At 46.2% G+C, this 25,384-nt stretch overlaps 1 protein-coding gene across 4 annotated transcripts in view; it reads right to left on the bottom strand.

Annotated features, from left to right (window-relative positions):
- Positions 1–25,384, bottom strand: part of sema3b (sema domain, immunoglobulin domain (Ig), short basic domain, secreted, (semaphorin) 3B) — a 376,487-nt gene that overhangs the window by 16,114 nt on the left and 334,989 nt on the right. For all 4 annotated transcript variants that reach the window (XM_052017532.1, XM_052017530.1, XM_052017534.1 and 1 more), the window contains exons 8-15: positions 23,514–23,656; positions 20,160–20,274; positions 17,369–17,438; positions 15,811–15,955; positions 13,789–14,008; positions 12,949–13,040; positions 12,043–12,084; positions 6,470–6,627 (exon numbers count right to left, since the gene is read on the bottom strand). In XM_052017532.1, coding sequence (XP_051873492.1) covers positions 6,470–6,627; positions 12,043–12,084; positions 12,949–13,040; positions 13,789–14,008; positions 15,811–15,955; positions 17,369–17,438; positions 20,160–20,274; positions 23,514–23,656 — 985 coding nt within the window. The remainder of the gene's footprint in view (positions 1–6,469; positions 6,628–12,042; positions 12,085–12,948; positions 13,041–13,788; positions 14,009–15,810; positions 15,956–17,368; positions 17,439–20,159; positions 20,275–23,513; positions 23,657–25,384) is intronic.

Here is a 25,384-nt window from a genome sequence, read left to right on the forward strand (position 1 = left end):
GGGCATGCTATGTTGGCGCCGGAAGTGTGGCTGCCCCCAGAACATTCTACGCAAAAGATGCATTTCACTCTGTGTTTCGGTGTACATGTGACTAATAAAGATATCTTAATTGGCAGAAATCAAAGAGATGACTGGAACCTCAGTAATGACTAGCGAAACCGTATAACTTTCCTCTACCACAGGTATGTTTCAGTCCAATGGCCTCACCGTTGACAGCACTTTCCAAACCCATGGCCTCTACCAGTTAGAAGGTCAAGGGCAGCAGAAGCATGGGAACACCACCCCCTGGAAGTTGGTCTCCAAGCCAACACCATCCTTACTTGGAAATATATCACCGTTCCTTCATCAGTGCTGGGTCAAAATCCTGGAACTCTCCCCCAGCAGCATTGTGGGTATACCCACACCTCAAGGACTGGAGTGGTTCAAGAAGGCAGCTCACCACCAAGGGCTACTAGGGATGGGCAATTAAGCATTGGCTAAGCCTGCGAAGCTCACATCCCTTGAATGAATATAAAAAAAATAGGGAGACACAAGAGACTACCGGTGCTGGGATCTGGAGCAAAAAACGACTGGAGGAACTCAGCGGGTCAGGCAGCATCTATGGAGGGAAATGGACAGTCGATATTTCGGGACGAGACCCTTCATCTAAACTGAAAGATTGAGGGGAGGTAGCCAGTATAAAGAGGTGAGGGGAAGGGGTGGGGCAAGAGCTGGTGGGCGATAGGGGGATCCAGGTGAGGAGGGGATGATCGGCAGATGGAGGAGGGGAGAGTGGGAAGAGCGACAGAGGCCGGGAGGTGATAGATGGAGGTGATTAAAGGGCCACAGATGATGGAACCTGAGAGGAGAGGAAGGCGGAGCATGGAACCAGATGAGGGAGGTGGGGAGGGCAGATGGGAACGGTGGGGGGTGGAGGGGACCCAGTGGGAGGAGTGTGCGGGTGATGGGCAGATAGAGTGGGTGGAGAAAGGGAAAGAGACAGGGTGATGGGGTCCCGGGTGGGTGTACTGTAGGAGGAACTGGGTCGATCGGGAGGAGAGAGAAAAGGGACGGGGGGGGGGGGGGGGAGCATCTAAAGGGAGAAGTGAGGAAGGGTGTGCAGAGGCCATGAATGGTCAAGGAATTTGGCAAGGTCAAGGAGCAAAGGTCATGCTGATCTCAATGGCATCACCTCGTTTGCAGTGTTTTTCTTGGCACCCTGCCTGGCAACCAGCTAAATTGACAGCCACTGGGCTTCAGGTAACACCAGTGGCAGGAGGCTGTACACTCTGGGACTCTGGATGGGCGAGTGCACAGGAAGCTCAGGGAGACATTTGGGAGGGGAGTGGAGGAGGGGGGAGCTCAATCAAGGATACTGTGGTGAGAGCTGGGACCGGGCAAGAGGCCCAGGAAGGGGAAGCACTCCTGATCGTTCTGACCCACAAGAAACACAGCAAGAGCCAAACTTTGGGCCAACAACTGTCATGGGTCAAAGGCGAACTGTTGGAATAGTGGCAGGAATCTGGATCAACTTACACAACTCTTATTTTATGCCTCACCTACCCACTGCATGCAGAACATCAAATACGAGGCCAATATTGGGAAACTCTTCACGCCAAGTTTGGATGCAAGCTCACCATTCAGGAAGACCCTCCATGTCTTATGAGGATAGGCTGAGCGAGCTGGGGCTTTTCTCTTTGGAGAGAAGGAGGATGAGAGGTGACTTGATAGAGGTGTACAAGATGATAAGAGGCATAGATCGAGTGGAAAGTCAGAGACTTTTTCCCAGTGCGAAAATGGCTAACACGAGGGGGCATAATTTTAAGGTGATTGGAGGAAGATATAAGGGGGATATCAGAGTTAAGTTTTTTACACAGAGAGTGGTGGGTGCATGGAATACACTGCCGGCAGTGGTGGTGGAGGCAGATACATTAGGGACATTTAAGAGATTCTTAGATAGACACATGAATGATAGAGAAATGGGGGGGGGGGGGGGCTATGTAGGAGGGAAGGGTGAGATGGATGTTAGAGTGGGATAAAATGTCGGCACAACATCGTGGGCCGAAGGGCCTGTACTGTGCTGTAATGTTCTATGTTCTATTTCCTCCCTCACTGTACTGAGGTCTGGCTACCTGTCCTGTATCCAATGGGATTTGACTGGAGGTGTTGTATTCAGGTTGGGCCAGCTGTATGTTCTGACAAAACATTTGGTGCAGAACAGAGGTCTACCCAGCTTAATAACTGAGGCAGGTCAGGGTGACTTGCTTCATATTACTCCACCTGTTCTTTATCAATAGTTGGTGCTTGTGAGTGTGATATTTACAGTAAGGGTTGGGTCAAAAACGGAAAAGGTTATCGGTGCTCATGCTTAGGATGGCTCTGGTCATTTCAGGTGCACTTTCATGGAACATAGAACAGTACAGCAAAGAACAGGCCCTTCGACCCACAATGTTGTGCCGACATAGAACCATAGAACACTACAGCACAGAAAACAGGCCATTCAGCCCTTCTAGTCTGTGCCGAAATGGTATTCCGCTAGTCCCATTTACCTGCACCCAGTCCATAACCCTCCAGACCTCTCCTGTCCATGTATCTATCCAATTTATTCTTAAAGGTCAAGAGTGAGCCCGCATTTACTACATCAGATGGCAGCCTGTTCCATACTCCCACCACTCTGAGTGAAGAAGTTCCCCCTAATGTTCCCCCTAAACTTTTCCCCTTTCACCCTAAAGCCATGTCCTCTCGTACTTATCTCTCCTAATTGAGGTGGAAAGAGCCTACTCGCATTAACTCTTGTCTATACCCCACATAATTTTGTAAACCGCTATCAAATCTCCCCTCATTCTTCTGCACTCTAAGGAATAAAGTCCTAACCTGTTCAATCTTTCCCTGTAACTCAACTCCTGAAGACCTGGCAACATTCTTGTAAATCTCCTCTGCACTCTTTCAATCTTACAAATATTCTTCCTATAGTTAGGTGACCAGAACTACAGGCAATACTCCAAATTTGGCCTCACCAATGTCTCATACAACCTCACCATAACATCCCAACTCCTATACTCAATACTTTGATTTAAGAATGCCAGGATGCCAAAAGCCTTCTTTACAACCCTGTCTACCTGTGACGCCACTTTCAGGGAATTATGTACCTGAACTCGCAGATCCCTTTGTTCCTCCGCACTCCTCAGTGCCCTACCATTTACGGTGTACGTCCTACCTTGATTGTCCTTCCAAAATGCAACACCTCACACTTGTCTGCATTAAATTCCATCTGCCATTTTCTGGCCCATTCTTCCAGTTGGTTCAGATCCCTCTGCAAGCTTTGAAAGCCTTCCTCACTGTCCACTACATCTCCAATCTTAGTATCACCAGCAAACTTGCTGATCCAATTTACCATATTATCATCTAGATCATTGATGTAGACAACAGATCCCTGAGGCACACCACTAGTCACAGGCCTCCAGTCTGAGAAACAATCATCCACTACCACTCTCTGTCTTCTCCCACACAGCCAATTTCAAATCCAGTTTACAACCTTACCATGGATACCTAGTATCTGAACCTTCTGAACTAACCTCCCATGTGGGACCTTGTCAAAGGCCTTACTAAAGCTAACACCTCCTACCAACAGAATGCCCATATTCCACCATTTTCCTCTCATTCATGTGCCCATCCAAGCCTCTCTTAAAAGCCCCCAGTGAATTTGCCTCCACCACCCTATCAGGCAACACATTCCAGGCATCCACCACTCTCTCAGTAAAAAAACGTACCCCTCACGTCTGTTCTGAACCTACCCCCTCTCACCTTAAATGCATGCCCTCTGGTATTGGATCACTCCATAATGGGAAAAAGATATTGCTTGTTCACCTTATCTAAGCCCCTTATAATTTTATACACTTCTAACAGATCACACCTCAGCCTCCGCCGCTCTAGAGAAACGTGCCCAAGTTTGACCAGTCTCTCCTGATAGCACATGCCCTCTAATCCAGGCAGCATCCTGGTAAAACTCCTCTGCACCCACTCTAAAGCCTCGACATCCTTCCTTATAGTGAGGTGACCAGAATTGCATGCAATACTCTAAATGCGGCCTAACCAGAGTTCTATAGAGATGCATCATAACTGAAACCCAACTGAACCTTCACCCCCACAGATTACAGTCCAATTGTTAATTCCAGGGCTGATGACTTCACCACCCTTCCAGAAGGACAATACCCTGGAATTAATTAGGGAGATAACTGGCTGGATAAACTGGGAGTTCATCGATCCACAGTAACGAATTCACCATTTCTTATCCATCGCTAATTACCAGAGAACAAGTCATGAGTGGGTCACATCGGTCAGTCTGGTGCCGCAGAGGACAGCTGACTTTCCTGCACAAAGGGTGATTTTTACGACAATGCAGCAGCTTCACATTCATCACTGCAGATACTCGCCTTAAATCCAGATTTATTTACTCAGCTGGTTAAATTCCCCAGCCGCCATGGTGGGATTTGAACTCATGTCTCTGTATCAATAGTCTAGGCTTCTGGGTCCGGACCAAGTCACTTAACCATTCCCGGCTTGTGACGATACAGTGACTAAGCATGGCAACAGACCTTCTCTCCAACCAGTTACCTCACAATGAAAATCATGGTATGAGCTAGGTCCGAATTGTGAGGGCCAGAATTTCTGTTGGAACAGGAAGGATGTGGAGGCTTTGGAAATGGTTCAGAAGAGGTTTACCGGGATGCTGCCTGGCTTAGAGGGTATGAGCAATAAGGAGAGGTTGGACAGACTTGAGTTGTTTCCTCTGGAGTGTCGGAGACTGAGGGGTGACCAGATAGAGGGTTTTTTTAAATTATGAGAGGTGTAGACAGGGTAGGCAGTCGGAATCAGGTTCACTTAGGAAGGAGAGGTTGGACAAACTTGGGTTGTTTTCTCTGGAGTGTCAGAGGCTGAGGGGAGACCTGAAAGAAGTTTTTTTTAAATTATGAGAGGCATGGATAGGGTAGACAGTCAAAATCTTTTCCCCAGCGTACAAATGTCAAATACTAGAGGATATGCAATTAAAGTGAGAGGCAGAATGGTTAAAGGGTGTGCGGGGCAAGTTTTGTTTTTACACAGAGAGTGGTGGGTGCCTGGAACGGGCAGCTGGGGAGAGTAGTGGAGGCAGATACGATAGTGGTGTTCAAAAGGCTGTTAGATAGACAGAACTGGAGGGATATGGATCATGGACAGGCAGAAGAGATGTAGTTTAATTCGGCACTGTGTATGGCACATACACCGTGGGCCGAAGGGCCTGCTCCTGTGCTGTTCTATGTTCTAATCCACATGGGACAAGCTGACTTAATGCTGAATTCTACAACCTCGGGTAAATTGATTTCTCCGTCTGCATCAGTTGCCCGTCTGTGATATTGGTTCAGATTGTTGCTCTTCCCCTCAGCCCCAACCTTTTTGTTCTCGTTCTCTGAAAGGGGAGGACCTGCTGAGTACGTCTTCCTATTCTTGTGCTTTTCAACTCCGACAGTCCTTTGTCTACCTGCCTCCTTCTGCCCATCATCTGACACCTGTCTTTAGTCCACCTGTCACCTGTCTCACCCCTCTCTCTCTCCCCTCTTTATGTCAGCCGTCTTCGCTCTCCACTCTCAGTCCTGATGCAGGATTTCGACCCAGAACGTTGACAATTCCTCCCTCCCCCCACAGATGCTGCTCGACCTGCTGTGAGTTCCCTGAGTAGTTTGTTTTTTTTAACTCCAGATTCCAGCACTCTCTTGTGACTTCAGTCTTTTGCCTGCATTATTTTGCCAACGTTCTCGCTCTCTAACTGCTCCCATTGACCAGATAACTCTGTTTACAGTCCGATTTTATCCTATCAGAGACATGCCTCCTCCCCCACCATCCCTACAGCTTAACACACTCCTTTTGTCTCATTCCCAATTCTGACGAAGGGCCTTTGACCTGAAACGTTGACTCTGTTTCTCTTCCCACAGATGCAGCCTGACCTGCTGGGTATTTCATAGAACCATAGAACCATCGAACAGTACAGCACAATACAGGCCCTTCCGCCCACAATGTTGTGCCAACCTTTAAACCTCGCCTAAGACTATCTAACCCCTTCCTCCCACATTTCCCTCTATTTTAAATTCCTCCATATGCTTATCTAACAATCTCTTGAATTTGACCAAGGTACCTGCCTCCACCACCACCCCGGGCAGTGCATTCCATGCCTCAACCACCCTCTGGGTAAAAAAACCTCCCTCTGATATCTCCCTTGAATTTCCCACCCATTACCTTAAAGCAATGCCCTCTTGTATTGAGCATTGGTGCCCTGGGAAAGAGGCGCTGGCTGTCTAGTCTACTCTATCTAATTCCTCTTAATATTTTGTACACCTCTATCATGTCTCCCCTCTTCCTCCTTTTCTCCATAGAGTAAAGCCCTAGCTCCCTTAGTCTCTCCTCATAATCCATACTCTCCAAACCATCCAGCGTTTACTGCTGGTATTACAGTTACCTCTTGGTGTTTGACAGGTATCTGGTACAGGTGTTTCCGTCCCAGGCACAGTAGGGATCGCGGGCCAGGCAGCATTCAGCACAAGCCTTTCCGTAGATGCTGCAACGCTGTAGAGGCAGCTGGGATATTGCAGAGTCGGAGCCAATGTACAGCTGTTGCTGTTTAAAGACAAAACAACAAAGGCGGACATCTGTAAAGATTAGCGATGGGGTTACAAATACCCACGGTTCAGATCCTCTCATAACATTCTCATGGAAAGAAAATACCAGCAGATCAAACTATCACTGCAATGCTTTCAAAGTCCCATCAGCTGCTACTGACTTTTGTTGTTCAGTGGAATGGTTCCGATCCTGGGAAAAATAAGTTAAGATTTTACGCAGACGGTGTGCATGAACACCAAGGGAGCCCAATTCCTACAGATACCCTGTCATTTATGCTTCTCTTCCCCCCTCTAGGGATCATTGCTGCCTGATAATTATCTACCAATGTCAGATAATTTCTGGAGTCTTGTCAAGGCCAACATTTATTCACTGCCCCTAACTGCCTTTGTACCAAGTGTGCTAATACTGAGGGCAATAAAGAGTCACAAGATAATAGGAGCAGAAGTAGGCCACTCAGCCCCTCTAACCTGCCCTACCACGGCTGATCTATGCCGGCCTCAACTCCTCTTCTACGCCAGTTCCACATAACCCTTGATTCCTCGATCTTTCAAATATATCGGTAGTGTAGCGGTTAGCGTAACGCTATTACAGCGCCAGCGACCCGGGTTCAATTCCGGCCACTGTCTGTAAGAAGTTTGTACGTTCTCCCCGTGTCTGCGTGGGTTTCCTCCGGGTGCTCCAGTTTCCTCCCACATTCCAAAGATGTATGGGTTCAGAAGTCGTGGGCATGCTATGTTGGCGCCAGAAGCGTGGTGACACTTGCGGGCTGCCCCCAGAACACTCTACGCAAAAGATGTATTTCACTGTGTGTTTCGATGTACATGTGACTAATATGTATTCTTATCTCCACCTTAAATATGTCTAATGATCTGACCTCCACCACTCTCAGGGTAGAGAATGACAGAGAATCACCACCATCCAAGAGAAGAAATTTCTATGCAACTCAGTTTTAAATGACCATTATTTTGTAACTATGCCCCCTTGTTTGTGACTCTCCCACCAGTGAAAACATCTCAGCACCTACCCTGTCGAGCCTCCTTAGGAATATGTTTGAATAAGATCACCCCCCCATTCTTCTAAACTTCATGGGATACTGACCCTAGTCTCTCTCGATAGGTCAATCTGGAGTCATACATAGGTCATACCAGGTGGATATGGCAGACTTCTTTCACTGAAGGACAAACTAATTTTTGTATGGTTTCCATTACTAACATTTTTAGTGAAGTTTACTTGATTAGCTGTATTTAAATTCCCTAGCTCCAATATGGGATTCAAACTCTCATCTCGAGACCAGTAGCCCAGGAACTGTGCACTGTTCCCTGAAGTTATGATGTTTGACCTGAATTATCAACAGACTACAGCTCCTACCCTCTCCCTGTGGCCCAAAGACTCGTGCCTTGCATCGAGATCAATAGATGGCACACGCGAGCAGTGTGCATCATAGGTTGATGACAGAAGGAAAGGAAGGAATTGCGGAGGTCCTGTCCATAATCTCCCAAACATCTGTAGTTTCAGGGATGGGGGCTGAAAACTGGAAAGCTACAGATGTTGCCAAAATGGAAGCAGGGTTATATCCAGGAACTAGAGATCAGTGGTAGAGAAAGCTTCAGAAACAGGAATCAAGCAGAGAATTAGCAGTCACCTGGGCAGGTTCCAATCAATTAGAAAGAGCCAGCGTGGATTTGTTGAAGACAGGTCACATCTAGCTCTAAGTTTGTTTGATGACTTAACAGGAAGGGTCAATGGGAGAAGTGCAGATGTGGTACGTGTGGATTTCCAAAAGAAGTGCCATATAACAGGCTTGTCTTAGAAGCAGATAGAAGAAAAGGTAAGGTAGCAACATTGAGGAAAAATGGCCAAGCAACAGGGAGCAGGGAGTGGTTGTGAAAGAGTGGTTTTTGGTCAGGTGGAAAGTGTAAAATAGAGTTCCCCATGCGTCGATATGAGAACCACTGCATTTCTTTAAAATGCATTTACGATTTATTTGGACTTGGGTGCACAGAGCATAATTTCCAAATTGATAACTCAAAACTTAGTGGACTGTGAGGAGGATGGTGACAGGGTTCATAGGGTGTACTTGACAAAGAGAGAGCATGAAGAAAGACTGGCAGCAAACATATTTTATAAACATATAACATAAACAGGCTGGTGGAACGGGCAAATAGGTGGCAGTTGATGTTTAATAACAAGAAACACAGTGTTACTCTTTGGTAGGAAGACGAGAAGAGGTGATACAAACTAGAGGGTACAATTCTAACAGGGATACAGGAACAGAGAGATTTTGGGGCATATCTGCATAGTTCATTGAAAGTGGCAGGTCAAGAAAGTGGTTAAGAAGCATACAGAACTCTGGGCTTTAGAAGTTCAATTGGTAAATTGGTTTATTATTGTCACATGTACTGAGGTACAGTGGAAAACTTTGTTTTGCATGCCATCACATCAGTACCTTGACGTAGTACAGGGGAAAAGCAATAACAGAATGCAGAATAACGTGTTACAGTTAGAGGGAAAGTGCAGTGCAGGAAAAAACCATAGGTGCAAGGTCATGGTGAGGAAGATTGTGAGATCTTTTCGTACTAGGGGACTGTTCAATAGTCTTACAGCACTGGGATAGAAGGTGTCCTTGAGTCTGGTGGTACATGCTTTCAGGCTTTGTCTCTTAAGAGTACAGGAACAAGCAAGTCATGACAAACCTTTCGAAAACACAGGTTCAGCCACAACTGGTTTTCAGATACAAAGGCTTTAAAAAGAATGCAGAAGAGATTTGTTAAAATGATTCCACTGATGAGGGACATTGGTTATGTGGATAAACTGGAGAATCTGTTCTCCTTGGAGCAGTGGATCTGATAGAGGTATTTAAAATCATGAAGTATATAGACAGAGTAAATTAAGAGAAACCATTCCCATTGGTGGAGCGATCAAGACCAGGGAAAGCAGAATGAAAGTGACTGGTAAAAGAACCAAAAGTGACATGAAGGAAAGTATTTTGGCACAGTGAGTGGTAAGGGTCTGGAAAACTTTGCCAGGAGTTACAGAGGAGGTAGATTCAATTGTAGAGTTCAAAAGGAAGCTGAATAATTACCTGAAAGGAAGAAATGTTCAAATCTGGGGAAGAGAGCAGGGGAATGGGACCAGATGTATTGCTCTTACATACTGCAGGAACAGGCTCCAAGGACCCATAGTGTGCCATAACCATCTGTGACTGTGCTATATCGTGAGGAAGATTTTGTCCTCTCACTGTGAGACAGCAGCAATATAAACCCAGCAGGAACACTCCTTCAACATGCAAAGTACAGGAAATTGCAAACATTTCCATTTGCACAGTATTCAGAGTTTCACCAAAGGTTAGAGTCACAGTATCAACAACATATAAACAGCAAGGGAAGGTCCGTCCTCCACTTCCTCTTGTCCACATGCAGGCCAGCCAACATGACTTTCAATCATTTGTTTCTAATCCTCTTGAAGTTAGGGCTGACATTCCAAACACTGTTTAAATTCTGTCTTCAGGTCTCCCGCAATAATAGAATATTACAAGAAGTTGCTTACAAAATTATTTGTCATATTAACGAGCTTAAACTTGAGCAATTTGTCTTCAATTTTCACAGCTGCACTTTAATAGTTGGGCTTAGACTGTCCAACAGATGGGGCCACAACATTAGTGTACAAATCATCGTCTTCCCTTTCAATATTATGGACTTAAATTTTACAAATTAATAGAATTTCCATGTTTCATGCCACTTTATCTTTTCAACAGAAAGTCAGTGTGTTGAAATTTCTTTTAAGTATCATATTTGCATTTTTACCATTGTAAAATTTCACAATGCAATCCGCAGTTAGAAATTAAAAGATCACTTTGAAAAATGTATGTACTTTTCCAAATCCTTCCCCTGCCCCCTTTTAACTCTATGTATCCCAAATCCATCCAAAACCTGCTTCCAGCTTCTCCCACAAGTCTGGAGAGGGCCAGAGAAAAATCCCTGGAAATTCTCTTCTCGAAATACCTTGATCTGGTCCCTGGCCTCTGTTAATTAGTCCCAACGTTCACACTGACCAGTATTAATCTCATCACCCAGCACTTGGCCCACAGCCCTCTAGGCCTAAGTGATTCAAGTGCTCCTCTAAACAATTCTTAAATGCTGTCAGTGACCCAGCTTCAACCACTCTCTCAGGCAGTGCATTGCAGATACTTACCACTCTCAGGGTGAATAAGGTCCTTCTAATATCCCCTCTAAATCTCTTCCCCCTTACCATAAACATATTGTGCCATCAGGTCCTAAGAAGTGGTGCAAAGTGTTTTTTGCTGGTCTACAGGGTCGGTTAAAGAAAATCACTCAGTGCATAGACAAAAGGTCTGGGATGGCACCTGCCAGGAACAGTTCAGTACATGGAGGGCAGAGACCTGTGGATTGTCTACCCGGAGAAAGGGTGTCGGGTTCCCTTGGAAACGAGTCACAGGGAGCTCCCCTGACCCCCAGGTTAAGGAGGGTGCCAAACGTGATTTCCGATAGGAAACTGGAAATTGGAAAGATTTATGAGGGTTCTGCCAGGACTCGAGAGAGAGACTGAGTTATAGGGAGAGGTTGGACAGGCTAGGACTTTTTTCCTTACAGCATAGAAGACTGAGAGGTGATCTTATACAGGTGTACAAAATCATGAGGGGCGCAGATAGGGTGAATGCACTCAGTCTTTTTCCCAGGTTTGGAGAATCAAGAACTAGAGGGCAAAGGTTTAAGGTGAGAGGGGAATGATTTAATAGGAACTTGAGGGGAAACTTTGTTTTTTTACACAGGGGATGCTACGTATGTGTAATGAGCTGCCAGAGGAAGTGGTTGAGGCAGATATAATAACAAATTTTGAAACACAGTTGGACAGCTACATGAATAGGAAAGGTTTCGAAGGTTATGGGCCAAACACAGGCAAATAGGACTAATTTGAATGGGGCATCTTGGTTGCATTGGACCAGTTGGGCCGAAGGACCTGTTTCCCTGCTGTATGACTCTACAAGAAGTACACCTGAACTTACTAACATACCTTCACCAAATCCCACCGAATACCTGGGAGGTGGGAATTCTAGGCTTCATGAGTCCTTGCATCCCACACTCTCCTGTCCTCTCCCACTGTGCTAGGAATTCAAGCTCCTTGCCCTCACAGAACACAGAGCCTTCAATGCAAGGCATGGATTCTCCAGTAACACGGCAGATTTAACTGAGGACCAGCAAAGATTTTTGGAGCCTGACTTTCTCGCAAAGCCACACCAATTACCGTGCTTCACAGTTGTCCTCTAACTTTTACAAACTAGAAAACAAGGACTCCCAGAACATATTCTATAACATCAGTGGATCAGAAACTTAATGGTTACCTTTGAGAAGTCAGATTCTTAAAATACGAAGCTCAGTAAGATGTTATACTCACCCTTTTTGATGAAAGTTTCATGCTAGTGATAGGTGCAGAGTCCTGAAATAAGGGAGACGAGTTCGGTCAGTGGATGGGAAAACAAATAAAATTGCAGATGCTGGAACCTGAAACAAAAACAGAAAATTCTGGAAGAACTCAGCCAGTCAAAGCAGCATCTGTGGAAAGAGAAACCAGTCAACGTTTCGGGTCAATGACCCTTCCTCAAACCCCTCACCCAGTCCTGTCCCGAAACGTTAACTGGTTTCTCGTTCCACAGATGCTACTTGACTGGCTGAGGTCTTCCAGCATTTTCTGTTTCAAGTTCAGCCAATACTCCAGCAGCAACATAAAGATTGTACTGAAACATTTTGAATGAGACGCAGTTTAGAACTTTGGCTTCAAGACTCTGAGCCCACCCTATTGTGGACTTGGAGTCAGCCTAAAAACTACAGCCCATCTTCTGATGCCAGAACCAATTACTTCTGGACTTCCTCCCAAACTAAATCCCAACAGTTTGGATGCTCCACGTGTGTAAAAAGTTGGATAGAAATTCTGGTCAAGTGTTGAGAAGTTGGATCCTGTGTGCAAAGCTGCCTTGGGTACATAGAGAGCTGGTCATGTAAACTAAACATATTATTATTGGGAATTTAATAGTAGTCTGCACAGTGAAAAACTTTATGGACGTAAATGGCATCATATGACAAGACCTGTATAAAGCCTTGTGTGCAGTGTGCAAAAAAAATACCTTTTTGACAGCCAGTTAGGCAACACCAAGGCTTAACTGATTGTCAAAATTGACAAACGATCTGTTTGTAAAGATCAGAAACACTCCAAATGATGGGCTGAGTGACCTCTTAATGTGCTCCATCATTCAGTGATTCTACGGGGGGACAAAAGGTTTGCTTCCATCCTTGTTTGTCTCACCTTGAAGACTTGCAGTTCTTCGAGGACTAGTTCTTCCATGTTCTGCCAGCTCTCCTTCGGCACTGAGATCACTTTCAACACCGTCCCAATGTCTATGAATTCAGAGGGAAAGAGAAGTTCTTACAGGTTTAATGGTCAGGGTGCTGAGAGGATGTTTCCCCAAGCTAAGGAACCTAGAACCAAGCTTTACGTTACAGAATAAGGGGAAGGCCATAAAGAACTGAAATGAACCTTTGGAATTCTCTGCCCTGAAGTCATCAACTTCATTCAAAACAAGAGAATTATTAAGGAAATCATAGTTATACAGCACAGAAACAGGCCTTTTGAGCCAGCCCGTCCATGCTGACCAAGATGTCTATCCTAACTAGTCCCATTTCCCGGCATTTGGCTCATATCCCTCTAAACCTTTCCTATCCATGTACAGTACCTGTCCAAATGCCTTTTAATCATTGTAACTGTGCCTGCCTCTACAGCTTCCTCTGGCAGCTCGTTCCACGTACTCACCACCCTCCGTGTGGAAAAACTTGTCCCTCAGGTCCCCATTAAATCTCACCCCCCTCACCTTAAATCTATGCCCTCTATAGACTCCCCTATCCTGGGAAAAAGACTTGACCATCCACCTTATCTATTCCCATCACAATTTTATAATAATCTTTATAAATCAAGATACATGGGGACAATGCAGGAAAATGGTGAAGTGGAAGATCAGCCATAATCTTTGACGAATGTTAGAACAGGCTCGAGGGGCTGAATGGCCTACTCCTGCTTCTTAAGATCTAATGAGGGAAGGCTGCAGTGACTTGCAGCACAAGAGGCACTTCATTGGTTAATAAAAATTACCTGTCCCAATAAACATGACGTCATAGCGACCATCTCCTGCATCCACTCTGTCCACCACGATCTGAGTGAAACTGTAGTCAACGTTGGTCTTGACCAGGACTGGCCGGTGGTTGATGGGGTTAATGGGATTGTACATCAGAGGATGGTTACGAGCAAACAACACAACATCGTCAGGGAATTCCTTGGTGGACTGAAAGCCTCCGAAGGTTTTGCTTGGACACTGGAGAGAAAGAGAAACATTACAGGTGGCTGTTAGAACTGTCTCTATCTCAGCTTTGAGGAACACAAGCAGAATCAGTCGGTTATTGTTGTGGGTTATCTTTGCTTTAGCTTCTTATAATGTACTTGGATAGGTGAAGGGTAAGTTCTGTTGGACAGTTACTTCTAGATATTTGTTATAGGTGGATTAAGTCTTGTATAGTTCTTTAATAGGCCTTAGAAATATTACAATGAACCTTTTGTATAAGTTTAATGACCCTAAAATTGTGCAATTCTGTTATGTGTGCCTCACCTCTTGGCTCCCTACAGTCTATCAAAGGAACAAGTCAGGAGAATGAGGGAACGCTCTCCACTTGCCTGCATGAATGAGCTCCAACAACCAAAAAGAAGCTTAGAGTCATATTGTCATACAGCACAGAAAGAGGCCCTTCAGCCCAACTGGTCCATGCCAACCAAGATTCCCATCTAAGCTAGTCCCATTCGCCCACGTTTGGCCCATATCCCTCTAAACCTTTCCTGCCCATGTACCTGTCCAACTGTCTTTTAGAAATTGTTAATATACCTCAACTACTTCCTCTGGCAGCTCATTCCATATACTGACCACCCTCTGGTTGAAAAAGTTGCCCCTGAGGTTCCAATTAAATCTCTCCCCTTGAGTCCCGGCAACATCCTCATAAATCTCCTCTGCACCCATTCCAGCTTAATCACATCTTTCCTGTAGCAGGGTGACTAAAACTGAACACAATACTCCAAGTGCGGCCTCACCAGCGTCCTGTACAACTGGACATAACCTCCCAATTTCTATACCCAGTGCCCTGACTGATGAAGGCCAGTGTGCCAATGGAGAAACAATGGACCGCAGATGCCGGAATCTAGGTGAAAAAACGAGAAGATGCTGGAGGAACTCAGCGGGCCAGACAGCATCCGTGGAGAAAAGCAGGCGGTCAACGTTTGGGGTCAGGACCCTTCTTCAGGACGTTAGATAGGAAAAGGGGAAGCCCAATATATAGGGGGGATAAACAGGGCAGTGATAGGTGGACAAAAGTGGGGAGGCAGGGTGGGCACAAGCTGGTGATAGGTAGGTGCAGGCAAGAGATAAGGTAAGATAAGATTTCTTTATTAGTCACATGTACATCGAAACACACAGTGAAATGCATCTTTTGCGTAGAGTCTTCTGGGGGCAGCCCGCAAGTGTCGCCACGCTTCCGGCGCCAACATAGCACGCCCACAACTTCCTAACCCGTACGTCTATGGAATGTGGGACGAAACTGGAGCACCCGGAGGAAACCCACGCAGACACGGGAAGAACGTACAAACTCCTTACAGACAGTGGCCGGAATTGAACCCGGGTCGTTGGCGCTGTAAAGCGTTACGTTAGATGCAGGGGAGGAGGGGAGAGCAGATCCACCAGGGGATGGGTCAAAGGTACGGAAGCAGGCGTCCCATGGAGGGAGTACAGGAACAAAAAAATAGGCGAGGAGAAAAAAGAGAGAGCTAGGCTAGAAAAGGGAAGAAGAGGCATGGTGGGAGGAATGGTTGCCAGTGGAGTTGTATTTTGCAACTTGATCTAAACAATAATGTGGGACATTGGAGAAAGAATAAGAGTTCGCCCAGTTGGCTATCTTTCAGAGGGCTATCATGAGACAATGGGCCAAATGGTTGCCTGATGTCTCATTTACATTCAAGATATTACAAAAATTAATCCTTCATAAGTGTGGGCAGGGTATAAGGGTTGTTGGGTGTAACAGCACGGTGACAGCAATGATGCCCTTCCCCAAGTTATGGCTACATTGATCCACTCACCATTCCTGGTCGGGGGTAGGGCACTTTGCCCTGGTACGGGACCCACTGATAGTTTGGCCCCTCCTTGTGTGCAAAGGGCCCCAGGAAAGCTCTGCGGATGTCATTCATGCTGTACACACACACAGCTGAGCCTTTGAATACATTGCTGAAAGAAATGACATGAAGTATTAAATGGTTGGTAGTGCAGGAGACACAAGAGCAGAGCAAAAACTGTGAGTTGTCACCATTACACAGGTGTGTTACAGATGTTTCTGAATCCCTGCACATCTGTATGGTAATACAGTTCACTTCCACCACCCTGGTCTATTTATCAATTACGGCATTTATTCTTGATGCGTCACTGTATGTGTTTCACCCCTTCCTGTCCCAGTGTGCGCAGCGATCGTTATGTCCCCACACTGAGTATTCAGTGTGTGCGTCGATCAATGTGTCCCCACCCTGAGAATCTGCTGTGTGCATCCATCATTATGTCCTTACCCCAAGTATCTGGTGTGTGCATTGATCAATGTGTCCCCACCCTCAGTATCTGGTGTGTGCATCGACCAATGTGTCCCCACCCTCAGTATCTGGTGTGTGCATTGATCAATGTGTCCCCACCCTCAGTATCTGCTGTGTGTATCGACCAATGTGTCCCCACTCTTAGTATCTGCTGTGTGCATCGATCATTGTGTCCCCACCCTGATTATCTCCTGTGTGCATCGATCACTGTGTCCCCACCCTGAGTATCTGCTGTATGCACCAATCAATGTGTCCCCACCCTCAGTATCTGGTGTGCGCATCGAGCATTGTGTCCTCACCCTCTATGTGGGGTGTGCATCGATCATTGTGTCCCCACCCTGATTATCTCCTGTGTGCATCAATCATTGTGTCCCCACCCTCAGTATCTGGTTGTGCATTGACCATTGTGTGCTCACCCTGAGTATCTTGTGCGTGCATCGATCAATGTGTCTCCACCCTGATTATCTCCTGTGTGCATCGATCATTGTATCCCCACCCTGAGTATCTTGTGTGTGCATCGATCATTGTGTCCCCACCCTGAGTATCTTGTGTGTGAATCGATCACTTTGTCCCCACCCTGAGTATCCGGTGTCCATACAAATTATAATGACCCACCTGCCGCCCTATCCAAGTGAGTATCAATTAGTGACATCACCACGAATGCTTGCTACAAATCCAAATACACAGCCTTTTTTGTTTTCTCCTGAAATCATTGTGTCTTATTTATTGTGCCTTTGTGTCTTGGCTACTAACACAACCAAGTGTCAATATTTCATTGTTGGCTGCTTGCCCACCCTTCCAGGAGCACCCTGTCAGAGGGTCAGGACAGGCCGGTGGCGGGAGTGCTGATTTGAACAAAATGGTCCTTTAGATGCAGGTCTTCCCACCTCCTGAGCTTCCTTAAGGTTGCAGCCACTGGCTAATAATGGCTAATATTGGTGAAGCAAGCCATATCAGTAAGTGTAATGGACAATCCACCAAGTCATTGAAATGAGGTTGCCATTCCCTCTTGAGCTCGTAGCAAACCTTTCCGCGATGCATTGTCTTCAGATGTTCTCACCTTGAGGTACTGAAGACGGTGTAGACTAGAGGGTTCCTGCGATCTCTTGTTTGCAGAAAGAACACATCCCCTGTTGAAAGATCAAACAGGGCATTAAATACAGAACGACTATTGTGTAACAAGCTTGGAGATGGCCTCATTCTTTGGTCGGTCTTTATGTGGTCCGGGATCCAGTCTCCATGACAACTCTATTTATTAACTCCAAGCATTCCTCAGTGGAATCCTGAACACCATCCAGTGCCTCCAGCTAGAAAATTCCTGTGTGCAGTCACACAGGATGAGGATTGGCCCTTGCTTTTGAGCCAGGTACTTCAGGAAGAATCTCGGCAAACATTCTTTCCACACAAGGGATCGTAGAAATGTGGAATTCTCTCCCTCTGATGCTTGTGGGTTCTGGGAGAATTGGAGCTTTCAGAACTGAGATAATTTTATAGCTAATTAAATGTTTCCAGGAATATGGAGCTATTACACATATATGGAACTAAGGAAGATCAGTGAGTACAGGCCTGAGAGGCTGGCTGATCTATGCCAGTCCTTGCGTTTTCTGTCAACATGGATATAATGAAGAAGCTTTCAATTTCACTTAAAAATTGTCAGAGTAAAGCAGCCAGTGGGTGAGGACAAAGGTGAACTCAACTGAAGGAGCTCCCAGAGTTAGAATATTCAACGTTCAACTGCACAGGGGAGAATGTGACTACATGGGCAGGTGACATTTGCTGGGTGTGGAGGTTCCATCCGGCCACAGAAGAGAAATGTTATGCAGTCAGAGAGTCATACAGCATGGAAGTAGTGGAGAAACAAAGGACTACAGATGCTGGAGTCTAGACGAAAAATACGATGATGCTGCAGGAGCTCAGCAGGCCAGGCAGCATCCGTGGAGGAAAGCAGGAGGTCAACGTTTCGGGTCAGGACCCTTCTTCAGGACTGAAGATAGGAAGGTAGCACGGAAATAGGCCCTTTGGCCCACCAGGTCCGTGCTGACCATAAGCACCCATCTACAATAATCCTACACCAATACCATTTTATTCTCTCCATGTTCCCCTCAATCCCCCCCCCCCAAAGATTCTACCATTCATCTACATACTAGGGGCAATTCACAGCGGCCAATTAACCTCTCAACCTGCACATCTATGGGATGCAGGAGGAAACAGGAGCACCAGGAGGAAGCCCACGCGGTCACATGGAGAACATGCAAACTCCACGGAGCTCAGGGTTGAACCGGGTCACTGGAGTCGTGCGTCAACAGCTTCTATTAGTTGAGCCACTCTGCCGTCCAGTGTTTGGGGGAAAAGAATAAAAATCCAACAGAAAAGATCTTGTATATGATGTTTATGAGGAAGCATCTTCAACAGACCAAGGGTCCAGAATGTAAAGTAACCTGTCCTCACCACCAGCTCCATTCATTTTATAAATAAGTTCATACAGTTTTGCTCGTGACTTTGGAATGCCTCAAGGAATTTGCAGCCAGTGAGGTCTTTTTGAAGTGTTGTGAGGTAGGAAGGACAACAGCTGGTTTTGTGCATGGTCTTTCAGTTTACATGTATGGAAGTGTAACCTGGTGACTGTAACTCAGGAGTGATCGGGGTTCTGGAATGGAGGTGACAGAGGTTGGAAAGTTTCCTTTAGATTTGCTGCATTCCATTGACGAGCGTTTTGGAGCTGAGGTGAAGTTCTGCAACAAGGAAGATAGTGAAGAGGTTGGGGCTATAGTTACTTGATCCCAACGTGCACAGGGATTGGGTTTGTCACGAATCACAGTTTACATGTCACCGTGGAGCATAGATCGATGGAGATGGATTTTTGAGGGCAGTCAAACTTGAAAAACATCTTCCAAAATTCCTTCCGGTTGACGAAGACAAAGGGTTTTTTGAGATGAACGAAGGCCATGAAGAACTTCTTAGGATATGGTAGCATGGGAGGCAGTCCAAATTCACCCAGGCTAATTCCTGGGAAGAGAGGGTTGTCCAATCAACAGAAGCTAAACAGATTGGGTCTATATTTGGGTTTATAAAAGTCGGGCGTGATCTTATTGAAACATGTAAAATGTTAGGGTCGTGACAGGGTAGATGCTGAGATGTTTTCAACAGTGGGAAAGTCTTAAACAAAGGGATATAGTTAGAAGATAAGGCCCAGCCATTTAAAACAAAGGTATAGAGAAACTTCTTCCCACAGAGGGTGGTGAATCTCTGAAATTCTCTATCCTGGAGGGTTGTGGAGGCTAAATCGTAAGAAGCATTTAAAGTGCGGGAGATAAATCTTTGAAAGACTGTGTGATTGATGGTTGTGGGGAACTGGCACAGAAGAGATGAGGTGAGGGGTAGATCAGCCATGATCATGTTGAATGGCTGGGCAGGCTTGAGGGGCCAGTGGTCTACGCCTGCTCCTATTTTCTTGTGTTCTCATGCTTCTCTTGGATTACTCATTCAGCAAACATCATGTCCCCTGTGCCTCCTGATTGATGGAATCTACACTACGACTGTGGGAGGAGCTCTTCAGCCTCCAGAAGGAGGTGGTTGAGGAGGACCCTGGTGACAACTTAGCAGGGAGGCCCCTTGTGTGGTTGTCTCATTTGTGGGAGACAGTCACTAACTGCAGGATCTCGGAGATCTCTTGCCATGCTCTCCTCTCCCCAGCAGAGGGAGATGAGGTCCTGAATTTGTATAATCCACAGCGTTGTTGAGGTGTAGGTTTTCTGTGAAGCACCAGCTATTTTATACATTACTTAGTGTTGCTATTGTCTTGGCTGGACAAAGAAGTGGATATATTAATAATAAAGACCAAAGCCACTTACTGAGCTCATCGAAATGAGTGTCAATCCCTTCATTGCCTGGGACCGAGCAGATTAACCGGGCCTTCAGAAATGTTGTCCACTTGTTCACCAGGCTTCTCAAGCCTCCATGGTCATTCTGAAGTAAGGGAGAAGATTGTTAGACAGGTATTGACAGGTTGCACGGGTTGATAGGGCGGTAAAGAAGGCGTATGGCACGCTTGCCTTTATTAGTCAAAACACTGAGTTCAAGAGTCAGGAAGTTATACTGCAGCTTTATAAAACTCTGGTTAGGCCGCATTTGGAGTACTGCAGTCAATTCTGGGTGCCCTGTTATAAGAAGGATGCAGCGGCTTTGGAGAGGGTGTAGAAGAGGTTCACCAGGATGCTGCCGGGATTAGAAGGCATGTGCTATAGGGAGAGGTTGGACACCGTGGTCGGCATGGACGAGTTAGGCCGAAGGGTCTGATACCATGCTGTATACCCATCACTCTATGACAAACGGGTTGTTTTCTCTGGAGTGGAGAAGGCTAAGGGGAGACCTGATAGAAGTTTATAAGATTATGAGGAGCATAGATAGAGTAGACAGCTGGTATCTTTCTCCCCAGGGAAGAAATGTCAAATACTAGAGGGCATGCATTTAAGGTGAGGGGGGTAAGTTGAAAGGAGATGTGCGGGGCAAGTTTTTGTTTACACAGAGAGTGGTGGGTGCCTGGAACACACTGCTAGGGGAGGCGGTTTAAGAGGCACTTAAGCAGGCACGTGAACAGGCGGGGAACGGAGGGACGTGGATCAGGTGCAGGCAGATGGGATTAGTTTAATTTGGCATCATGGTCGGCACAGACATGATGGGCTGAAGGGCCTGTTCCTGTGCTGTCTATGTTCTATGTTCTAAATCCCTTCACTCAAGATAGTGGCGAACCTTTGGAATTCTCTAGCCCAGAGTGCTGTGGAGTCATTGAGTTCATCGTGAACAGAAATCGGTAGATCGCCGGATATTAATGAATTTGGAGAAAAAATACAAATGGTGTGGAAGATCAGCCATGACCTTCATGAATGGCAGAGCAGCCCTGAAGGGCCAAATGGCCTTCTCCTGCTCCTATGTTCCCAATGCTCCCACCTGTCACAACCCAGGTCAACAGCGATCAGCAGCAGTGCCCCGCCGAAGGAGAGAGCAGGAAACACATAGCGACTCTGGAACTCTCCTTTCCCCCCTCAGTGCTCAGACAAGGCCGTTAATCGCGGGGTGGAGGCAGGATCCCTCCCCACAACAGAACTGCGGAGGGTATCAGTGAGTGTGCCACACTGAGCGCTCAGTCCCAGCGGCGAAGGAGAGGGAAGCATTAGAGAGGACGGGAGCAAGAAGAGAAAACTGTCACCACCTGTGTCCCTGAGGGTCTGTCTACTCTTTTAAGCAACTGTTTTCTCAATGTTAAATACACCAACCATGTCTAAAAAGACACCAATCTCCTGTGGTGCAAGCAATGCACTGCCCTTCAAGGACTCTTCTGCAATGTTTTTACATCGTCTAAAGATTAATGCTCGATTACAATTTTCCATTCCCTGCTGAGTGCTCTATTAATAGACCATGCTGTGGTTTGTTTGTGCTCTGTAAAATTCAGCACTGTCCTTTCCTGAAGGTCATTATTTATAATTGGGAAATGACGGGACAAGGCTCCACAGTGACTCCTGAAGAACTGGGTCCGGGAAGCCCTTTCACTCCAACAGGAGGCTTGTGAGTAGTGCAATGAGCGGCTCAGCAGTACAGGCCAGTCCGATCCCATGTCCGCACAGTGCAGGTGTATCAGATTCAAGGACTGGGTTTAGGGGTTCAAGTCCCACTCCAGGAACTGGGCCAAGACCCCTACTGTGACTCTGCACCATCACAGCTGACGTCCTTCAGGTGAGCAGTTAAACCAAGGCCCCGTACAGACTTTAAGATAGACATAAAAGACCCTGTGTTGTTATTTTGAAGAAGAATGTGCCTTCTCTCACTCCCTGACTTGACCATCAACCAGGATGTGGGTGGCACAATGACGCAGCTGATAGAGCTGCTACCTCACAGCTCCAGTGACCCGGGTTCAATCCTGACCTCTGCTGCTGTCAGAGTGGAGTTTGCACGTTCTCACTGTGACCGTGTGGGCTTCCTCTGGGTGCTCCGGATTCCTCCCACATCCCAAAGACTTGCAGGTTGGTAGGTTAATTGGCCGCTGGAAATGGCCATTAGTGTGTAGATGACTGGCAGAATCTAGGGGAAGCTGATGGGAATGCAGGGAGAATAAAATGGGTTACTATAGGAATAGTGTAAATGGTTGACGGTCGGCATGGACTCAATAGGCTGAAGGGCCTCTCTCTGTGCTGTATCTCTCTATGACTCTGATAATTAAAGAAGGTATCGGATTACTCTCCCATTACTATTTGTGGATACTGTCAAGTGCAAATTGGCATTTCCTTTCTTCGAACTTTGACAATACAAAAGTAGCTGATTGGCTGTGGCCTTTTTGGAGGCCCCAAGTCTAGGAAAGGTGCAACATCAGTGAAATTTCTTCCTCTCTTAAGCATCCTTCCCTGATCCCATCAGAACCAAAGTTAGTCCACAATACCTGTCCAACACTAACCTCCCTTCTCAATGAACCAATTTGTAATCATAGAGCTACAGAGTCATAAAACTTAACTTCCAGGAAACTATCAAAGTACTTGCAGCAATGCTGAGCAAGTAGAGGGGTTGGTATTGGTATTGGCTTATTATTGTCACTTGTACCGAGGTGACAAACTTGTCTTGGATGCCATTCGTACAGTTCAATTCATTGCACAGTGCATTGAGGTAGCACAAGGTAAAAACAATAACAGAATACAGAATAAAGTGTCATAGTTATAGGGAAGTGCAGTGCAGGTAGACAATAAGGTGCAAGGTCACAACCAGGTAGATTGTGAGGTCGAGTCCATCTCATCATCTAACGGAACTGTTCAATAGTCTTATCATCGTGGGATAGAAGCTGTCCTTGAGCCTGGTGGTACGTGCCCTCAGACTCCTGTATCTTCTGCCTGATGGGAGAGGGGAGAAGAGAGAATGACCCGGGTGGGTGGGGTCTTTGATTATGCTGGCTGCTTCACCAAGGCAGCGAGAGTGGGTTTTACAATATCAATCAGCCTGCAGTCATTATTAGAGTTACACAGTGTATCTTTATCTATAATTGTCTTTAGAACACCAGAGACCAATTATGAGGCTTATCCATCTAATGTCATCCTGGCTGCAGCTCTTCCACCCTCAGTGGAACAACAGACCCAGTTGAGGGTGACGACTCTTTCCCTCCACCCTCCAGTCTTGGGTTGGGAGGCCACAAGTCCCCTCTCCATCCCCAAGCTTCGATTACCCACCCGACACAGCTGGCCCACTCGCGAGAAGGTAGACTTCCCGAGGTTCTGTCCTTCCACCGCCATCTCTCGGAAGAAGAAATAGATTTTGTCGTCATCTGGGTTGTCGCTCTCGGGAATCCAGAAAGATCCAACAAACTTGGGGTCTGCACAGAGAAAGGAGATAAAACACCTTCAGCCGTTTTTGAAATGAGAATGGGTCTGGGGACATGGTATGGACAGTGTTGGGAAGGTCTCATCAATATGTGGATTGCAAAGTGGATACTATAAATCAGGAACAATGTTTTCACATGGGATCATGTGCAGCTAGAATTAAAGGTTGTGGCAGAAAATGCCAACGTTGATTCTTTCTCGAGCTAATCCAACTTGAATTACGCTGCAAAGCCTTTCATTTACAGTAAATTGCGCACTGCTATTTCAGATTAGATCAGATCAGATATCTTTATTAGTCACATGTACATCGAAACACACCGTGAAATGCATCTTTTGCGTAGAGTGTTCTGGGGGCAGCCCGCAAGTGTCACCATGCTTCCGGCGCCAACATAGCACACCCACAACTTCCTAACCCGTACGTCTTTGGAATGTGGGAGGAAACCGGAGCACCCGGAGGAAACCCACGCAGACACGGGGAGAACGTACAAACTCCTTACAGACAGCGGCCGGAATTGAACCCAGGTCACTGGCGCTGTAAAGCGTTACGCTAACCGCTACGTTATCATGCCTGCCCAATTTCCTTAGGTGTCAGCCAAGGGTGGGTTGGTAGCCCTTGCTGTCACTGTTTCCTCTGTCACACTGTTCTGGATACAAGTCCTATGCACCATAGAAAGCATCCTATCCGGATGCATCACGGCTCGGTACGGCAACTGGTCTGCCCAAGATCGCAACAAACTGCAGAGAGTTGTGGACACAGCTCAGTCCATCACTAAATGTCTGCCCTCCATGGACTCTGTCTATACTTCCCGCTGCCTTGGGAAAGCAGCCAGCATAATCAAGGACCCCTCCCACCCGAGACATTCTCTCTTCTCCCTCCTCCCATTGGGCAGAAAATGCAGAAGTTTGAAAACAGGCACCACAGGCTCAAGGGCAGCTTCTACCCTGCTGTTGTAAGACTCTTGAACGGACCTCTTCTACGATAAAGATAAACTCTTAATCTCACAATCTACATTCCCTTAGATACGATGGGATGGACTCTTGACCTCATAATCTACCTTGTTTGACCTTGCACCTTATTGTCTGACTGCAATGCACTTCCCTGTAGCTGTGACACTTTATTCTGTAATCTGTTATTGTTTTACCCTGTACTACCTCAATGCACTGTGTAATGAATTGATCTGTACGATAAGTATCAAGACAAGTTTTTCACTGTACCTCGGAACAAGTGACAATAATAAACCAATACCACTAATATCTCACACTGTATTGTCTCCCTGCACTGCACTTTCTCTGTAACTGTAAATGTAATACTATATTCAGTATTCTGTTATTGCTTTTCCCTTTGTACTACCGCCATGTACTTATGTTTTGAAACGATCTGTCTGGATGAAATGCAAAACTAAACTTTTCACTGTATCTCAGTACATTTGACAATGATAAACCAAATACAGCACAAAAACCAAGGCTGATCCCTGAGTGCAGAACTGAAGGACTGCCACAGTTTCAGGGGTACCATCTTTCAGATGAAACTTTAAACTGAAAATCTGTCTGCTCCTACAACTGGACCCAAAGGATCCGTTATTTCAGGGAAGGGAATGGGAATTATCCCCAGCGTCTGACCAATCTTTACCCCTTAATTCACATCACTTTCACAGATAAACTGGTTAGTTGTCACACTGCTGTTTGTGGGATCTAACTGTGTGTAAATTGGCTGCTGTTTT

The sequence above is a fragment of the Pristis pectinata genome, chromosome 6, assembly GCF_009764475.1.
Source record: "Pristis pectinata isolate sPriPec2 chromosome 6, sPriPec2.1.pri, whole genome shotgun sequence".
NCBI lineage: Eukaryota > Metazoa > Chordata > Chondrichthyes > Rhinopristiformes > Pristidae > Pristis > Pristis pectinata.